We start from the raw sequence: 17,141 nt of genomic DNA, 5'->3' as shown, positions 1-17,141 counted from the left end.
AGTTCATTATCGATTGTGAATTACGCCGATCGGTCCGAAAACGGGTATGTTGGTTAACCGTGTTTCGATTACGCATGTAAAAATGACGATTTTAATTTAGAAATTCACAGAAATTATACAATTTAACCAAATTTTTGACAGACACATTTATTTATACGTAAATATTTTACCGGAATTGAATGTGTACAGAGTTTTTCTTGTGTTCCTATTATATTTTAGAACGTACATAGTTTATAATAATTTCCATTGGTTAGAATTATGAAATATTCTCTTCAGCTATTAACTATTTAATCAATAGGTAGTTTGCAAAATTATATGCCGCATTGAATAAATATGAATAATTCATGTGTAGGTACTAAACAGACTCTCAGGAGTTAAGTATCTGGAGCAAGTTATAAACTTTGTGTACCGACAACAAACTATATTATAATATTTACCAAGTTTCCACGTAATTAACTTTATTATCATAGCATTAGATGATGATGAATTCAGGTGGATTACATGGAAAAACAATTATTCGTATTGTGTTATTGCAAATAGTCGTTGAAATAATTGAATACTCATTAATAAATTGATTTGCGTTACTGTATTATTATTACGGTATTAGTACATTGTAATGAGATATTCCAATTAAACTAGAATGTAACCTATCATTGGTTACAATTAATGCGGATTAATTAACAATTACTCAGATTATTCAATGAACAAAAGTTAATATCCGTTTATTTTAGTAAGGCAGAATTAACTCAATTATTTCACAACTGTAATTAATTAATTTATAATGATTAATTAAAATCATTCTTTTATTCGGTGAGATGAGATTTATCTTGTCAATTACCTTATAACAAATACGTAAATTTAAAAGCATCTATTTAAAAATTTAAAACACTTTTAGAAATTAAGGCACTCAGTGTCACATTGATTAATGAATTCTTAAAATTGCTTTTACATCTGCTGTGCCTACAAAAATAATTGCAAAGTGTTGCTCCAAATGTAAATAAAAATATTTACTTTAATGAATTTCATTCTAAACAATAAATAAAATATCTGGTGTTTTATTTGCAGTTTATTGAAATATTGAAATAAATAAATATTTACATTAACATAATGTAACTAACTTAGTGGTATACGGAGGTAGAGTAAGCTAATGGGGAGATTGGAGCAGCCACTTTAGCAATGGCTGGTGCGGCATAAGCTAGAGGGGCGGCGATCTTGGCTACAGCTGGGGCAGCTACTAAAGCCTTGGCGGCCAAAGGTTCCTTGCGAACTACGGCGTTGAATCCGTTGATTGGATCGGCGGTGTATTCTACAACACGTCTGGTACCATCGGGGTCGGCTACGGCGTAAGCTCCTTGCACTACGTCTCCGTTACGGGTCTCAACTTGTCCCTTGCTGTCTCCGGTCAAAGCATCTTGCACTTCGTATCCGAAGGAGTATTGTGGGTTGGGGTCGTATTCTTCTTGTACTACAGTTTTGGCGACTGGAGCGGAATAGGCCAATGGGGCGGCGACACGGGCGACTGGGGCGGCGTAAGACAATGGAGCGGAGTAAGCGAGAGGAGAAGCCAGACGAGCTACTGGGGTAGCCAGTGGAGCGGAGTAACCAAGTGGGGCGGCGGCCAATGGGGAACCGATGATTCCGGCTCTGGCGATAGTAACGACGGCGGCGAATAACACAAACTAGGAAAAGCATAAATAATCATGAGGCGATCTATTATGTTAAAATTGAACATGTGAATTGGTGAAATTTATTGTAAAATCTTATATCGGTATTACCTTAAAAGCCATTGCGTGTTGTTTTTGTGGGATCGGTTAATTGAATTGTGATGATAACAGAACCTGACTGAGTTTATATAGTAGCGATTTGAGCTTGTTCCTTGTTTAAGGTCACACTTGTTGCGAAATTGGAGTAGTTTTGTCAAATGTCAACGTTCGAATCGCATTTTTATTTTTGGGTTAATTTCGATATTATGTGCCGCCATTATAATGATTTACAATTAAGATTTAAACACTTCATTTTATTTGAATATTTTATCACGTTTGTTTTTAATTAATTAGGTAGACGTGAATTAAAATTATTAATATAATATATAAATATACATACATATACATACAATATAATATCAACTAAAAAGGATCACTAAGACTAAAAATTAAAATGAGTCATTCTTGCGCTCATACATATACATGATAGTCAAATAACTGATAAAAATTGTAGTTAAAAACAAAAAGTAATTAAAGAAATCAATAAATAAACAATAAAATAATCAAGAATGACAAAAAAATCATTTTATTTAAAAAAATTATAATACTAATCTTTTATAAAACAAAATTAAATAGTTAGTTCGTTAACAACCCTTAAGTGGTTGATACGGTTAATAGTAAAAAAAATTAAATAGTTTCAACAAACACAAAATATGTATTCTAAATATTTTTATTAATTATGTATTTTACGATATTTTAACGTTGTAATAATAAATGTTTAGTAATACTTTATTGACAACAAAACATTTAAATCAAAAAAGTGTTCTCAACTTTATAAGAACATTGGGCAGAATATAAAGTACCTGTTCCTCATTGTTGTTCTAACATATTGATTGCGCTTAATATTAATCTTCAATCAATCAATTGTTAAATTTATCCAATTCTTCTAATTTTTTTCAGACTAGATATTTCAGTTTCTGTTACAAATATGTTGTGTGTAAGTTAAAATGCTTATAGCAACTTTATGTTGAACCGTTCAACCTCCTCGGCCATAATATTTCCCAAAAAATTAATTTTCTTGTACATGTGTGTTATAAGTATTTAATAATTATTATCCATTTACCAACTATGTTAGTAGTGTATGCAATACAAGCTAGACATTCTGTGAAAAAAATAATTAAATATTTGAATAACTAAATGTTATATCAAAGAATATTTAAAAGAAGTACAAGTGTAAGATATATAGAGGTATTTTTTTATAAAATTAAAACATTAATTTAAAATTAATATTTCTAATCAAATTTTGTTTTTAAATTCTTTATAAACAAAAACTCGACTAAATTTGTATGTAGGATGAAAAGCTTCTTTTCACTCATAATTAATGAATTAATTTGAAAAAATTCTTCAAAGTTTCATAAAAAGAATAAATTACCAATTTTGTAGGTTTATTTATATTAAATTAGTTTATAACAAAGATGAATAATAATGGCGTGTCTTTATTCAAAATTATTGTTTAATTAATTTAAAAGCAAAATATCTTGTAAATTGATAATTTTGAAAAGGTTTCATGATTGATTACATTTCACGTTACAATTAATTGTTATCAACTTCTTAGTTTACAGGAAATGTATGAGTTGTTGAATAGGCATTGAACTTGTACCCAACAATATCTTCTTTACAATTAAAAGACAATAACTTAAACAATAAAGGTATATTGAATAATAAATACAATACTACAACTAAAATCAGTGCAAGTAAGTCAGGGGAGCGCCGAATTTCGCAACTTTCGCGATTGCTGGAGCTGCATATGCCACGGAGGCTGGAGCTGCATATGCCACGGAGGCTGGAGCGGCGTATGCCACAGGAGCTGGAGCAGCGTACGCCACGGATGCTGGACTTGCTACAAGAGGTTCCTTGTGGACCACAGCGTTAAATCCGTTCAGAGGATCGGCGGTGTATTCGACGGTACGTTTGGTACCATCTGGATCTACAACTGAGTAAGATCCTTGTACTGCATCTCCGTTGCGGGTCTCAACTTGTCCCTTGCTGTCTCCGGTCAGAGCGTCTTGCACTTCGTATCCGAAGGAGTACTGGGGGTTGGGGTCGTATTCTTCCTGTACGACGGTTTTGGCGACTGCCACAGGGGCGGCTACTTTAGCTACGGTAGTTAGAGGTGAGGTGTAAGCTAATGGGGCGGCTACATGGGCAACTGGGGCGGAGTACGCAAACGGTGTAGAATAGGACAAAGGAGCAACAGGGGCTGGGTATCCTACTGGTCCATTTAGAATTCCGGCTTGGGCGACGGCTACAAACGCAGCAAATACCACTACCTGGAAACAAAACAATTGTTATTAAACATTAATTTACCAAATAAATTGTAGGTACTTTGAATGTCATATTGCGTGTATTTCTCTTGTCGAACGTGAATGAAGTGTGATGATGACAGTGCGACTGCCGGCTTTTATACTAGTTTTAAAAAGCATTTTCTTCAAGCCGTTTATAAGGTCGGCTTACGAAACAAATCGGGTTTAAACCCATGGATTTTAAAAATGTCAGTGGTACTATAAATGATTGTTTTGAGTAAATTGGAGTAAAACGGCTTTACAGATAATAATTACATAAAACATTGTCAACACATAAACTTTTTCTTTTATAATAAATCGGTCAACTATTTGCTTATTTTTAGTTATTTTTCAGTAATTTTCTTATTTTTAGTAAAGAAATCAAATAAACATTGTTCAAATTCGTATTATATTGTTTATTCATTAGAAAAATAACACATAAAATCTTAGACATGAATTAAGTCCTATTCCATTTTGAACAGTTGTTTTTGTGGATATTTGAAAGATTAAAATTTGAAAATTATTCATTAACTATAACTGTGATATATAGTTTTTGTAAGTATAATAAATGCAGATATAATGTTTAAATTACGAGTACTAAAGTGCTTGTAAAACTCATATAATGAATAGAAAATATATTTTATAGATTACTTATAAAAATTTATTCGTAATATAATATTTTGGTAGATTAATAAACACATTAAATATTCTTTTATGGGAATAAATGGAACAAGTGTAAATTATGTCCACTAAAGTAGTCATTGAATTAATACAATTAATTGAAAATACATTTTATAGATTACTTATAAAAACATATATGTATATATATATATATATATATATATATATATATATATATACATACAATAAGTTTGTGGCTTAATGCATTCATTAAATATTCTTTTTGTAAATCAATGTTTAATTAAATTCATACCACAGGAATGCTTTATTTATGTGAATTTATTTAAAAAGGTTCAAATAAATGATTCTCAAAGGGCTTTTCCAGGTTGAAGAGTTCACGTTTGATTAATTTGATCGAATTTTTATTCTCGGAAATGTAATCAACAGTTCACAGTTGAAATTATAAAGAACCGTTTTAATAAAAAATAATTTTACCCTGTATTATTTTTACTTTGTAGAAAATAAATTGAACAACTTATTGGAAATACCATTAATATTTTAAATTATACAAAATATTTAAATTTTTCAAATTTTAAGTTTTCTATTTAACTTCCGTATATAATAATAAATCCAATTATCAACTGAAAGTTATTTTTAAATGTTTTCATTTTTTTATAATTTTCATCAGTATCGCAAGAATTAATTAATTATATTGTATTTATTTTCATAAATTGTTTAAATATTGTTATATCAATTTGATTTCGCTTATAGTAATACTCAAATGTCTCAACAATTTAACGTATATTAATCAATAAATAGGTAACACAATTTAGTGGAGGACAGAGGTGGTGTAGGTTAATGGAGCAATTGGAGCGGCTACTTTAGCAATGGCTGGTGCGGCATAAGCTAGAGGGGCGGCGATCTTGGCTACAGCCGGGGCAGCTACTAAAGCCTTGGCGGCCAAAGGTTCTTTGCGAACTACGGCGTTGAATCCGTTGATTGGGTCGGCGGTGTATTCTACAACACGTCTGGTACCATCGGGGTCGGCTACGGCGTAAGCTCCTTGCACTACGTCTCCGTTGCGGGTCTCAACTTGTCCCTTGCTATCACCGGTCAAAGCATCTTGCACTTCATATCCGAAGGAGTATTGTGGGTTGGGGTCGTATTCTTCCTGGACAACGGTCTTGGCGACGGCCAATGGGGCGGCTACTTTAGCAACGGTGGCAACTGGAGCGGAATAGGCCAATGGGGCGGCAACACGGGCGACTGGGGCGGCATAAGACAGTGGAGCGGAGTAAGAGAGAGGAGAGGCCAGACGAGCTACTGGGGCAGCCAGTGGAGCGGAGTAAGCAAGTGGGGCGGCGGCCAATGGGGAACCGATGATTCCAGCTCTGGCGACGGCCAAGACGGTGGCGAAAACTACAAACTAAAAAAAATGTTATAATTTAATAAAATATTTTTTAAAATAGTGGGTACCTTGAATGCCATTGCTTGTGTTACTCTGTTGAGTTGAGTGAATGAACTGTGATTTCCAGTGAATTTTAATTCGCTTTTATAGTTGACGGTTAGGACAGTTTATGTGTAAGGTCAGATTACGAAACGGATCAAGTTTAAAAATTGGAGTAAATTTTATAAATGTCAACAAAACTAGAAACGGGATAAAGAGCAAATTTTACTCCAAACACAAATCATTTTGTCTGAATTGTTGGTTTTTAAAATTATTTAAGTGTTTTAACCAGTAGTATAAATAATTCTTATTAATTTTTAATTTATTTGTGTATTTTTAATAATATAACTTTTTCACTATCATGTAATATTAGTGTAAGAGGTAATTGTGAATTCTAATTATTTTGATTCAGTCTTCCATATTCTAAATTATGTAAATGAGTTTATAAAGCTTCATTATACATAATTAATATTATTATTAATTATTCCAATACAATGTATATAATAATGTTTTAGTTAAATGTACATATTTTTTATTTTTCCACTTGTTTGATTTATTAATTATACTTAAAATAAATATCAACATAGATTTGGAGCTTTATTATACTGATATATTAGTATTTATAAACAATTTTAATTTAAATTATGTGTAAATGCTATTTCATTTTATAATACATACTTAAATTAATTAATGTTTTTCGTAACATAAAAATAATTTACGTTAGCGTTATAAATACCTAATATTTAATTGTACATTATTTAAATGTTTTTAAATGTCATAATTCTCTTCAAAACTATATTATGAAAATATATTATTATTTAATTGGATATTCAATATTTATTTTTATTTGCTGAATTTTAAATAGTTACAGACTTTGGCAAAAACATGATTAAATTTGAATTATAAATAAAGACTACCATTTGTTTATTGATTAAACTGATTACTAATTTACAACTACAATTTATTTAAATATTATAATAAATTATAATAAAATAATTTTCGAGTGAAAAAGTTTCAATGATAAAATAAAATACGGAAGTCAAACGAATTGCTTATATTACAAAATAAATTAATTATACATTCATAAATCAATGGATGAAACCAAATGGTTGAGCCACCTTGGCGACGGAGGCGAATTGAGCGTACGGGGAGACCCTGGCCACAGGGGCGGCAACAGCCAAAGGAGCTGCGACCTTCGTTATTGCTGGCGCTGCATAAGCCAAGGGAGCCACTTTGGCAACGGGTGCGGCGAGTGGTTCCCTGTTAACGACGGCGTTGAATCCGTTCACCGGATCTGCTGTGTACTCTACGATTCTGCGGGTACCGTCCGGGTCCACCACGGAATAAGAGCCTTGCACAACGTCTCCTTGTCTAGTCTCATATTGCCCTTTGCTGTCCCCCGTCAAGGCGTCTTGGACCTCGTAGCCGTACGAGTACTGGGGATTGGGGTCGTACTCCTCGGCAACGACGGCCTTGGCCACCGGCGCTGCAACTGCCACCTTGGCGATGGGAGCCACCGACAATGCCGGGGTTTGGATTATGCCAGCAGAAGCTACAGACAGCAGAGCGGCGAAAGCAACAAACTGAAACAATAATGATTTATGAGTTCATTTCAGATCACTAAAATTAAGTAATAAAGATGACTCGTAAAAACGTTTCTACCTTGAATCCCATTGTGGCTGATCCGATTAAACTAAAGCACCGAATGATGATGTAGATCCACTACAGCATCTCCTTTTATACATGCACCAAGTGGCAATTCGGCACCTGACCACGCCTGAAATTACCTTATGTAACTCATTCCAGTTTTTTTATTATTGAAATGAAAATTGTGATAAATTAAGAGAAACCGGCCTAAAACAAAAGAACTGCAACGGCCATAGGGCAATTAAGACTGATTATCCTGTTTATCGAGATGAATAGTTTTAAAACTCCATAATTGGGCCATGTAATTTTGCTGGATTTTGTGCATATTGCTCTTATGCAATCTACTATATTATCCACATATGTTGCTCGTTACAGTTTCACATAGAAACAGGAGCATTAAGGTTGAAAACAAAATATTTGTATATAAATATCTGTATAGTTTGTAAATTTGCATAATCCATACTTTAATAATCAACGAATATTAAGTTTAATAAGTTTATAAATTATGTTTTATTCTAGGTACGTATTTATCCAAATAACTTGGTAAGAACTTTTTAAAATATTATTTTACAATTAAATCCGGGAGACATCAACTCACTTGAATATAATTCAACTTGCTTAAAGTTACAGAAATCTGAACTGAATCAAACCTAATCCGACATAACTAGTCCGAATTAGTTGTAAAATATGCAATATTAACTGGGTATTAGCATAGTTTAACACTGCTGGGTCGGAATTGTAGAGAGCACTAGTCGCCCCATTTCGTCATGTCCCCCTTATACACGATGCATGAGAGCCGGGGTTAAATACAGGGAACTTAGTTTAATTGTAAATGGGCGAAAACTGTAAACCTGAAACACTCCGGAGGATTTAAATTGTTCTTGTGAGTGAACGCGAAACGAGCAGCAGCTGCTCCTTGGGAAAGATCAAAAGTCGCCAAACCAAGATAATTATAGATAACACTCTTTCAACCGAACAAGTGATGCAATAAGGATAAGTGTCTCCAATTTCGTACTACACGTTTTACTTAATCTATTATTTCTTTATACGTGTTTTGTCACATTTATGAGGCTCTTAGTGAAACGATGGAATTGTTAACTGGTATTATTGGGTACTCCGAGCTGAATACCTACGGTTTTATTACGAATTCCAGTGTATTGTACATTCGGTTATTGAATCAGCACACCCTTCTGACATTCAGCTGAAAAGGAAAGTTTCTAATCAAAATCTAATCAGTTTCCGCAAATTTTCCTTTAATTTCAGCCCGGTCGAAATTAGCCGAATTAAACACATACACATCCAACTTTCGAATAACTGGATGTACTTTACTAAGTAAACTAACAGTTTGAGAACTGTGAAATTACGATGATTTGTGAAAATTCAACTTACTTACAAAGTTTCAGCTTTTGATATATAACTCAGAAAGTTCTTTATGTAAATTCCATACTTTCATAGTCACCGGGGTAAAATTTAAGGTGGGATATGGGAAAAACGTCCTGCAAACAAAGGAGTTGAAATTGCGAGTAGTTTTTCGTAATAATTCACTGGGGCATTAACTTGAGATTACAAGTTTTTAATGTACATTTGTGTATTTAAAACGTAACATTCATTATGCTTTATTCTAGAAATGCAGAGCGTTAAGATTAAATAATAAATGTAGTAACTAGAGAAAATAATGTTTTAAATAATACTTCAACGATCATTTTAAAATTTTATGTGGCCATTAACTTATGAGCTTCAAATATTATTTTTAGTACAACTTTCTACCGTGGAAATATTGTAGTTCAATTTTATGTATATACACAATTTATTATTATTATTATTATTATTATTATTATTATTATTATTATTATAATTTTTAATTTTTATTTTCTTAGATTTCACATTTTTATTTATAATTTTTCCAATTTATATATATGTATTATTATATTTTTCAATTAACGCAATTAGGATTTTTATTAATTATAAATGAAAATTATATTTTGTAAAATGTTATTGTTACTTTTAACAATTTTTGCAATATTATTTTTTATAATGTCTTATTTTTTATTTTATTATTATCCTATTACAAATAATTTTATATTTCTCATAATGTCTGAGGCTTTAATTTTGCAAATAAATATATTTTACATTGTTTTCATTGCCTGGATATAAATTAAATCATGGTTATAATGTTTTTAATCAAGGATTTAAAGAATTACAATTTTTATATTATAAATGATTTTATATTTCTTACACTTTTTGAGCCTTTTATTTATTAATGTTCGTACAACCTTTATTTATAAAAAATAATAAAGAATATTGTTAAATTTGCAAATAAATACATTCAAAATTGTTTTCATTGACCGGATATAAATTAAATGGTTTTAATGGTTTTAAACAAGAAATTAAAGAATTACAATTTTCATATTAGAATTTTATAAAAAGCTCCATTAAATGACTTTGTACCTTTAGTCTATTACAAATGATTCTATATTTCTTATAATTTTTGAGGATTTAATTTATTAATATTCATAAAATCTTTATTTATAAAAAATAATAAAGAATATTTTTAAATTTGCAAATAAATACATTCAAAATTGTTTTCATTGACTGGATATATATTAAATAATTTTAATAGTTTTAATCAAGGAATTAAAGAATTACAATTTTCATATTAGAATTTTATAAAAAGCGAAATTAAATGACTTTGTACCTTTAGTCTATTACAAATGATTTTATATTTCTTATAATTTCTGAGGATTTAATTTATTAATATTCATAAAATCTTTATTTATAAAAAATAATAAAGAATATTTTTAAATTTACAAATAAATATATTCAATGTTGTTTTAATTGCCTGGACATAAATTAAATAATGTTTTAAATTATTTTAAACAAGAGTTTAAGGAATTACAATTTTGTCAGAACTTTTTAAATTTAAATGAATTTTTAACGTCCCAATTTTTACAAAAAGATTTAAAAATCAAATTGTATTAAATTCGACAGCATACAGTGTCAAGAACCAAAAGTTTTAAAAAACACTTATCGATTTCCTATTTAATGCAGTCTCGGAACATTATAATCCCCCGTCGTAGGACATTATTAGATAAAAATGTAAATTATGAATATTATCTCGAGCCTGAAAGTTCTAAGCGAGATTAACTGACTCCTTGCTCTCAAATTCTCTTTTAAATGATAAAAGTAGGAGCGAACGGCAAAATTGTTAAAACAAATAAACGTATTGGGGATGGACTTGGCATTCGAAGAAATTTTTAGCTCTTAATTTATGAATGGCTGCAGAAAGCATCGCTGAATAATAAATATAAATCTCGAAAATTTATTTCAGCGGACTGCTAAACAATTATGTAAACTTCTTCGCGCTTATTGTTTTAATTTATCGCTTAGCCCGTCAATTATATGCAACAAACACGAGTTTTCGCATGTTATAATGTCCGAACCAATTTCACGTCTGCATTTGACGTGTAACTTTAACACGTCAATCACGTCCCGACTACCACGGAATAGCCGCAAATGTTTTAACTAGAAAATTATGGTGGCATTTTTTTTACGTAAATGTTGAAATTGTCGATACATAAAAATAATCGTCGCCGCAATATACAAATTCAAAATCAATTAAATTTGGGTCAACACGCCCAATTAAATCTGATTCAGTTTTAAATGCGATAAATTATTCATTAGGTGCCTGTTTTGTGTATCCAATTGGTAACACCTAAATATATTTGAATCGGTCGCGTTTTATTTTCTAATTCTAATGCAATATGGAACAAAAGCATGTAATCATACGGCCACATAACGATGCGGTTTCCAAATGTGCCGTTTCCGCGTTTACGAGAACAAGAAAGTTTGAAAATGTTTATTCTGTATGTAATTTTATTTGCATTTCATGTCCGAATTGCCACATAAAATATCTATGCATTATGCACCCGAAACGTATTAACATAAAATGTTTGGTTTTAGGAGTCAAACATCGAAATCGAATTAAGTCAGGTGAGATAATGTGTGCGATCGATTCAATTAATTAATAATTCAGATTAACATTCGTATCACTATATTAACAATAATTGATTTGTAAATGTTCGGCATGACAATTTCCGAGTATCGATTTAATAAATATAATGTAGTAGAGAAATAACAGCATGTTATTTATATGGCTTTTCCTTTTAGGAGGAAGAGAACGTACAAAAAGTCTTAAGTCTATCAAACTCGGTAAGTTAGCTGGGACAACCCTTCTGTTTTATCGAATAAAATTTTCCAACTCGATATTGAAGTTTAAAATTGTTTTATCAGCGACGTCGAGCTTCCTCCACAGTTTTTTTTTGTTATGAAATGAAACTTTTACGGCATGATCCGAATTTTTATGGCTACACAGATGATGAAGCCAATTAATTTAATTCAATGGCCAATATATTTTTATATTTCGTTTCTACTGTTTGATTTAAACGATTATTGCTTGTTTTACAAAAACTTTTCCGCCTCGTGAATTTAGCTGACAATTTTCGTTGTTATAGGCGATAACTTTAACAGTGTTCTGCGTGGACTAATTGTATTTGTGATAATAAAATTGAATATCAATGTGCGATTTCTGTATTATAGGAAGAAGCTCTTGCATTGAAATTGCTGGACCAAGTAAATTCGGTAAGTCACATCTCTTTCATTCTCTTTAACTGCTTTTAATTAAAAATTATCATAGGAAGGGGAATACGAGTTAGAATTTCCTACAAATAAATCGAAATTGGTGAGTTTTGAGAAATAAATACAAACGGTTTATTTGAAGTTTTATGATTTTATAGACGGTAGATAACTGCGCAACTTTAGCTTATCAAGAAAGCATGGTGAGTTTATTATCTAAAAAACGTTGTCGATCGGTTATTTTTTATAAATAAATTATAGGAAAGTCACGGTTCATTTGTCAGTCAAACGAGCCTGGTAAGTTTTTGTCGAAATTCAATTTAATTTGGCGTTATATGCGTTTCATGTATATCTAATTAGAAATGTTTATAGGAAAGTCAAATAACTGTAGTAAATCAAGAAAGTTTGGTGAGTCGAAATGTTTAATTTCAAACAATTTCCTAACAAACATTTTGTGCGAAAATATTAAAATAATATATTAATCAACTTATTCCAATTCAATCGATATTTTCTTTAGGATAGAGAACGTACAGCAGACATTTTAAAAGAAGTAAAACAAGATAGTTTGGTGAGTTTCACCATTTAAATTCTTAAATAAATAATGATCTACTTTTATTACGTAGGAAGATGAACGTAAAGCTTTCATTTTAAGGCAGGATAGTTTGGTGAGATATAAACGAGATTTATGAAATTTTACCCTATTAAAGTAATAACTATCCTTGAAATTTTAATTAATAAATGTTCTTAATAACTCATTGCTTTGCTAAAATAATTTTAATATTAGTGCCTGATGCATCAATTAGACAAACGTCATTAAATACTTCAAAAACTGTTTACATTATAGGATAAAAAGCAGGAAACTGAAATTTGGAACGATAACTATTTGGTGAGTCAAAAACATGTTTTTTACGTGTGAAAGTTTTTGCGTGTCAAGTTTTTAAAATTAAGCTTAAAATACCACACTGAATATAAAATATTCTAATTATAGGCTGAAGAACGTGAAGTTGCTGATGCTTTCAGACAAAATAGTTTGGTGAGTTGGAAGCTGAGGTTTCTGTGAACACTAAACATATTTGCTAATTGAGTAGTGATTTTTTTTAATAAATATAATATAATAATTTGTGTGGGATGTTGTTGGTTTTTATTGGAAGTGACATAATTGCAATTTTTATGGCTAAAATTAACTATGTTGAAATTGCCTCTAAGTGGATACTAATAAGTAATTCAATATTTAAGTGATATATTTCATCAGCCCGAATTAAATGGGTGTGTTCTTGATCTACGACAAATTCTTATTGCAAGATGTATTATTTGTTACCTTGACTGCTAATTTTATGAAATCTGATGTAATTTTTTAAACTAATTTCATCCAAGAACCTGTTGATTAATACTTCTTTAATGAATGTGATTACATGCCAATTAATATTTAGTTCTTAAATTGGCTGGAAAATTAGTGGACACGCTCAATTGGCCGTTGCTTATTGTCGTTCGTCGTTCACCCATTTTTCATCAAACTCGGTCAATCGGTTCGGGGACGGCGGCGGCAATCTTTCCCAACGGTCCGGAAAGTTGGCGGCGGTTTCGTCCCATTCCGCATCAAACGGTGCGAGCTTTTGCAGTCGTGCATCATCAGGCACACGTCCGCTTTGTTTTCTTGTCGCGGGTCGATTGGATTCCGAGTTTTGTCCCTAAGGTTTGTTTGTGGTTGAATTGATCGAATTAAGATGTAAAATTCGTTACTAGGTGATAAATATCGTTAACAAAAATAGATTTTCTTCAGTTGCTTGTTGATTTTCATGCATCAATAATTTTGAATTCGTTCAAATATTCCTCAATTTGACTACGAAAATCACTTCGATGAAATCTGTTACAATTCTCCAGCAACTGGCCTATTGAGACGGATAATTGGCATAAAACTGCGTTAACAAGCAATTCCTCCTTTATTAAATTTCAGACCCTGTGACCCGTAATTAGTTTTGTTAAACTAAATTGGCACGCGTTGATTTTGCAACACAATATAAATTATATTAAAACCTTATTGCTAATTGCATTAATTTAACTTCGCTTCATTGGTAATAAAAGTTTTGTATACAACACGGAATTTTAAACAATGAGGAACACAAGTACAAAGTATTAATTAGCTCAAATCTAGATTGTATAATCGTGGATTCCTTTGTCAGTGATTTGACCCATATGTGGAACATTGTTTGAACTGTCTTGCAATTTTTATGTTGCTAAAATGATTGCAAATCCTGAAATACAGAAGCTAATACAAACGATTTAAATTGTGATTAATTGCCAGACAGAGGATGTTGCAAAAACTCCATTTAAACTTCACAATTTGTACGGAAAGCTGCTTGTCAGTTATACACTTCCAATTACGATTTCGCCGTAATCTTTATTAAAGCACACGGTATACAGATTTTCGAACGCTACACAAGTATACTATTAAAACTTTTTGAGGTCTCACTCGGGCAAATTGTAAAACTTGTATACAATAGGGCGATGCAGTTTCCGAGTTAACGGAAAAGTTCCCGTCGAGTTTTCAAGCGGAATCATGTTCATATGTCAGCAGGGAAGAAGAATTTATTATGTATCTTTTTAAAAATAAGTTGCCGGGTTAAACAATCATAAAACAGTGTTGTGGTAGTTTGTCACCATGATCTATTGGCAAATCGATAACTATGAATAAACAAGCAAAAAGCTATAAAATAACTCTGCTACATTTAGGTCAATCTTTTATCAACTTCAGTCCCGATTTTGTCGGCGAATAATATTTTTACTCTTGAATTTTTAATTTATCCTCAAACTTTCGATAAAACTTACGAATGTAACCCTTGTTCCATAATAAATCTTGAAAATTTTAATTAAAACTCAGTTATAGAAAGAATATCAGAAGTTTGAGAATTTCATTAAAACTAAATACAGGTTCATGGATTATTTTAAAAGCCGCAAGTAAAATAAAATACTTTGAAGAAAAGTTGTAGGGTTTAATATAAATCGTCATTAGTATTCCACAGGGTTAGAAAAAAATGCGCATAAATAATGTTTTGTTTTAAGAATTTCCTGAAGATTTTATTATATAAATTAAATAATAAAATAATGGCCATAGATATAACAACTTACTGTATAGGACAAAACTAGAGCGACTATCTTAAATATTAAATAAAATTTTAAAAACTTTATATAGAGTGTTTCATAACTTATCCGAATTTTTTTTAACCAGATATGTACTTCCAAATAATATGTCGATTTCTTAAAAAAAAAATCTATTAAAAGTCCAACAGGAAAAATGTTAAAGTTTATAACAAACCTTATTCTAAAAAAACTGTTCAAAGTTTTCTCCATTGACCTGCAAGCAAACTTGGGCCCGACTTATCCAATTTCGTCGCACTAGTTCCAACGTTCCTATTTGCGGCTGTTTCCGGAGACGCAGATTATAGGCAGCCGTTGTGATACTATATTTTGTACTTCCGTACGGTATACTTCGGTTAAAACAACAAAAAACAGATAAAAATTGTTTAGGTTACAATAATTGAAAATATTAAGAAGTATACACTGCATAAAAAAGTTGTAAAGTAAGGTTTGTTACAGACTAACATTTTTTATCTTTTTTCTATTGAATTTTTATTAGAATTTTTTTTAAGTAATCGACTTAATATTTAGAAGTGTATATCTGGTTAAAAAAATTCGAATAAGTTATAAAACACACTTTATACATGATAATTTACAAATACCAAAAAAATATATAGTCTATAAATTATTAAATATTAAGTTATCCTAATTAATTTTTCAAAATAAATGATGTTAGAAAGTAATTAATAACGCTACAAGATTATATTGAAAAATTATTTAATCAGATATTCAAAATATCATTTTTGTTTCATTAAATATAATGAGATGGGATAGCTTTATTATTTTTCATGATACAACATCTACTTGCATCATAACATTATTAGAGCTTATAAGAAATTAGGTCGTATATGGCTTCAACAATGTTTGTTTTGCTTCAGGCAAACAGGAAATTTTGTAATACGAGTAAACATAATATTCTGCTAAAATGAAAATGAAATCTTATATTTCAAAATGACAAAAGGACATACACCACCATTAACAAGTTTCTGCTGTAACATGATGATGATACACACATCGTAAACGTTCCAGTGAAATCTAATATCCCAACTCCAGGACCAATTTCCAAAAGCATCAAACGACAGAAAACGCACGCAAAAAAACTCAGCCAATCGCTCGCAGACGAATGAATGAAATCGCTATCGTTTCGAGGTTAAATACCGGGCCGAAAGAAATTACTTTCGCTCTCGTTTCGTGCACCCATGGAATCCGATCGCGGACCGATATTGACCCACATGTCGGTGCGCTGCATCGACGGAGGTCGTAACTTCAGAAAAATTTAATAATTTCGAACGGCCCGTTGTATTATAGGTATCTTTTTGTTGTAACTGGTGACCTAAGGTAATTGGAAAATTGGACGACGTCCCGGGAGATCGGAGCGGCACAAAAGGCTGACGGCGTGGAATTTTTTTCTTTGTGTTCCATGTTGGCTTCCATGCTTGACACCAGTAAATGTTGCTTTTAAAAGGCTGATTAATTTCTCGTCAAGTAGTTATCGAGTAGTAAAATTGGACAATATGCAATTAGTGTAATTAATGTTTGTAACTCAATTATTAATACGCATTATAAAACAATTTAACATACTGTCTAATTATAGAGAAGATTTATTACGCGTAT

At 31.1% G+C, this 17,141-nt stretch overlaps 5 protein-coding genes across 17 annotated transcripts in view; 1 reads left to right on the top strand and 4 right to left on the bottom strand.

Moving 5' to 3' along the window:
- The window catches only part of LOC109601412 (disks large 1 tumor suppressor protein-like), a 211,928-nt gene that overhangs the window by 33,526 nt on the left and 161,261 nt on the right, over positions 1-17,141 (top strand). For 4 of the 13 annotated variants that reach the window (XM_049965440.1, XM_049965438.1, XM_049965435.1 and 1 more), the window contains exons 4-14: positions 11,721-11,750; positions 11,928-11,969; positions 12,357-12,398; positions 12,454-12,498; positions 12,554-12,595; positions 12,654-12,689; positions 12,765-12,800; positions 12,910-12,960; positions 13,016-13,057; positions 13,237-13,278; positions 13,381-13,425. The exons of 2 other annotated variants lie outside the window; for them this stretch is intronic. In XM_049965440.1, coding sequence (XP_049821397.1) covers positions 11,721-11,750; positions 11,928-11,969; positions 12,357-12,398; positions 12,454-12,498; positions 12,554-12,595; positions 12,654-12,689; positions 12,765-12,800; positions 12,910-12,960; positions 13,016-13,057; positions 13,237-13,278; positions 13,381-13,425 — 453 coding nt within the window. The remainder of the gene's footprint in view (positions 1-11,720; positions 11,751-11,927; positions 11,970-12,356; positions 12,399-12,453; positions 12,499-12,553; positions 12,596-12,653; positions 12,690-12,764; positions 12,801-12,909; positions 12,961-13,015; positions 13,058-13,236; positions 13,279-13,380; positions 13,426-17,141) is intronic. 7 more of the 13 variants (XM_049965436.1, XM_049965439.1, XM_049965441.1 and 4 more) reach the window with 7 other exon arrangements.
- Positions 1,049-1,824, bottom strand: LOC109603322 (larval cuticle protein A3A-like). Its single transcript, XM_049965451.1, has 2 exons — positions 1,776-1,824; positions 1,049-1,679 (listed from the first exon to the last, which is right to left on the bottom strand). The coding sequence occupies exons 1-2, from the start codon at positions 1,785-1,787 to the stop codon at positions 1,119-1,121; spliced, it is 573 nt and encodes a 190-aa protein (XP_049821408.1). The 5' UTR covers positions 1,788-1,824; the 3' UTR covers positions 1,049-1,118.
- On the bottom strand, positions 3,332-4,106 carry LOC109603320 (larval cuticle protein A2B-like). Its single transcript, XM_020019797.2, has 2 exons — positions 4,089-4,106; positions 3,332-4,033 (listed from the first exon to the last, which is right to left on the bottom strand). Exons 1-2 carry the CDS (start codon positions 4,098-4,100, stop codon positions 3,449-3,451), a joined length of 597 nt encoding a protein of 198 aa, XP_019875356.1. The 5' UTR covers positions 4,101-4,106; the 3' UTR covers positions 3,332-3,448.
- On the bottom strand, positions 5,451-6,187 carry LOC109603319 (larval cuticle protein A3A-like). Its single transcript, XM_020019796.2, has 2 exons — positions 6,143-6,187; positions 5,451-6,092 (listed from the first exon to the last, which is right to left on the bottom strand). The coding sequence occupies exons 1-2, from the start codon at positions 6,152-6,154 to the stop codon at positions 5,496-5,498; spliced, it is 609 nt and encodes a 202-aa protein (XP_019875355.1). The 5' UTR covers positions 6,155-6,187; the 3' UTR covers positions 5,451-5,495.
- LOC109603324 (larval cuticle protein A3A-like) lies at positions 7,182-7,870 on the bottom strand. Its single transcript, XM_020019801.2, has 2 exons — positions 7,776-7,870; positions 7,182-7,696 (listed from the first exon to the last, which is right to left on the bottom strand). Exons 1-2 carry the CDS (start codon positions 7,785-7,787, stop codon positions 7,202-7,204), a joined length of 507 nt encoding a protein of 168 aa, XP_019875360.1. The 5' UTR covers positions 7,788-7,870; the 3' UTR covers positions 7,182-7,201.

Source organism: Aethina tumida, chromosome 3 (genome assembly GCF_024364675.1).
Source record: "Aethina tumida isolate Nest 87 chromosome 3, icAetTumi1.1, whole genome shotgun sequence".
NCBI lineage: Eukaryota > Metazoa > Arthropoda > Insecta > Coleoptera > Nitidulidae > Aethina > Aethina tumida.
The sequence above is the reverse complement of the archived record's forward strand: the minus strand, read 5'-3'. Positions and strand labels throughout refer to the sequence as shown.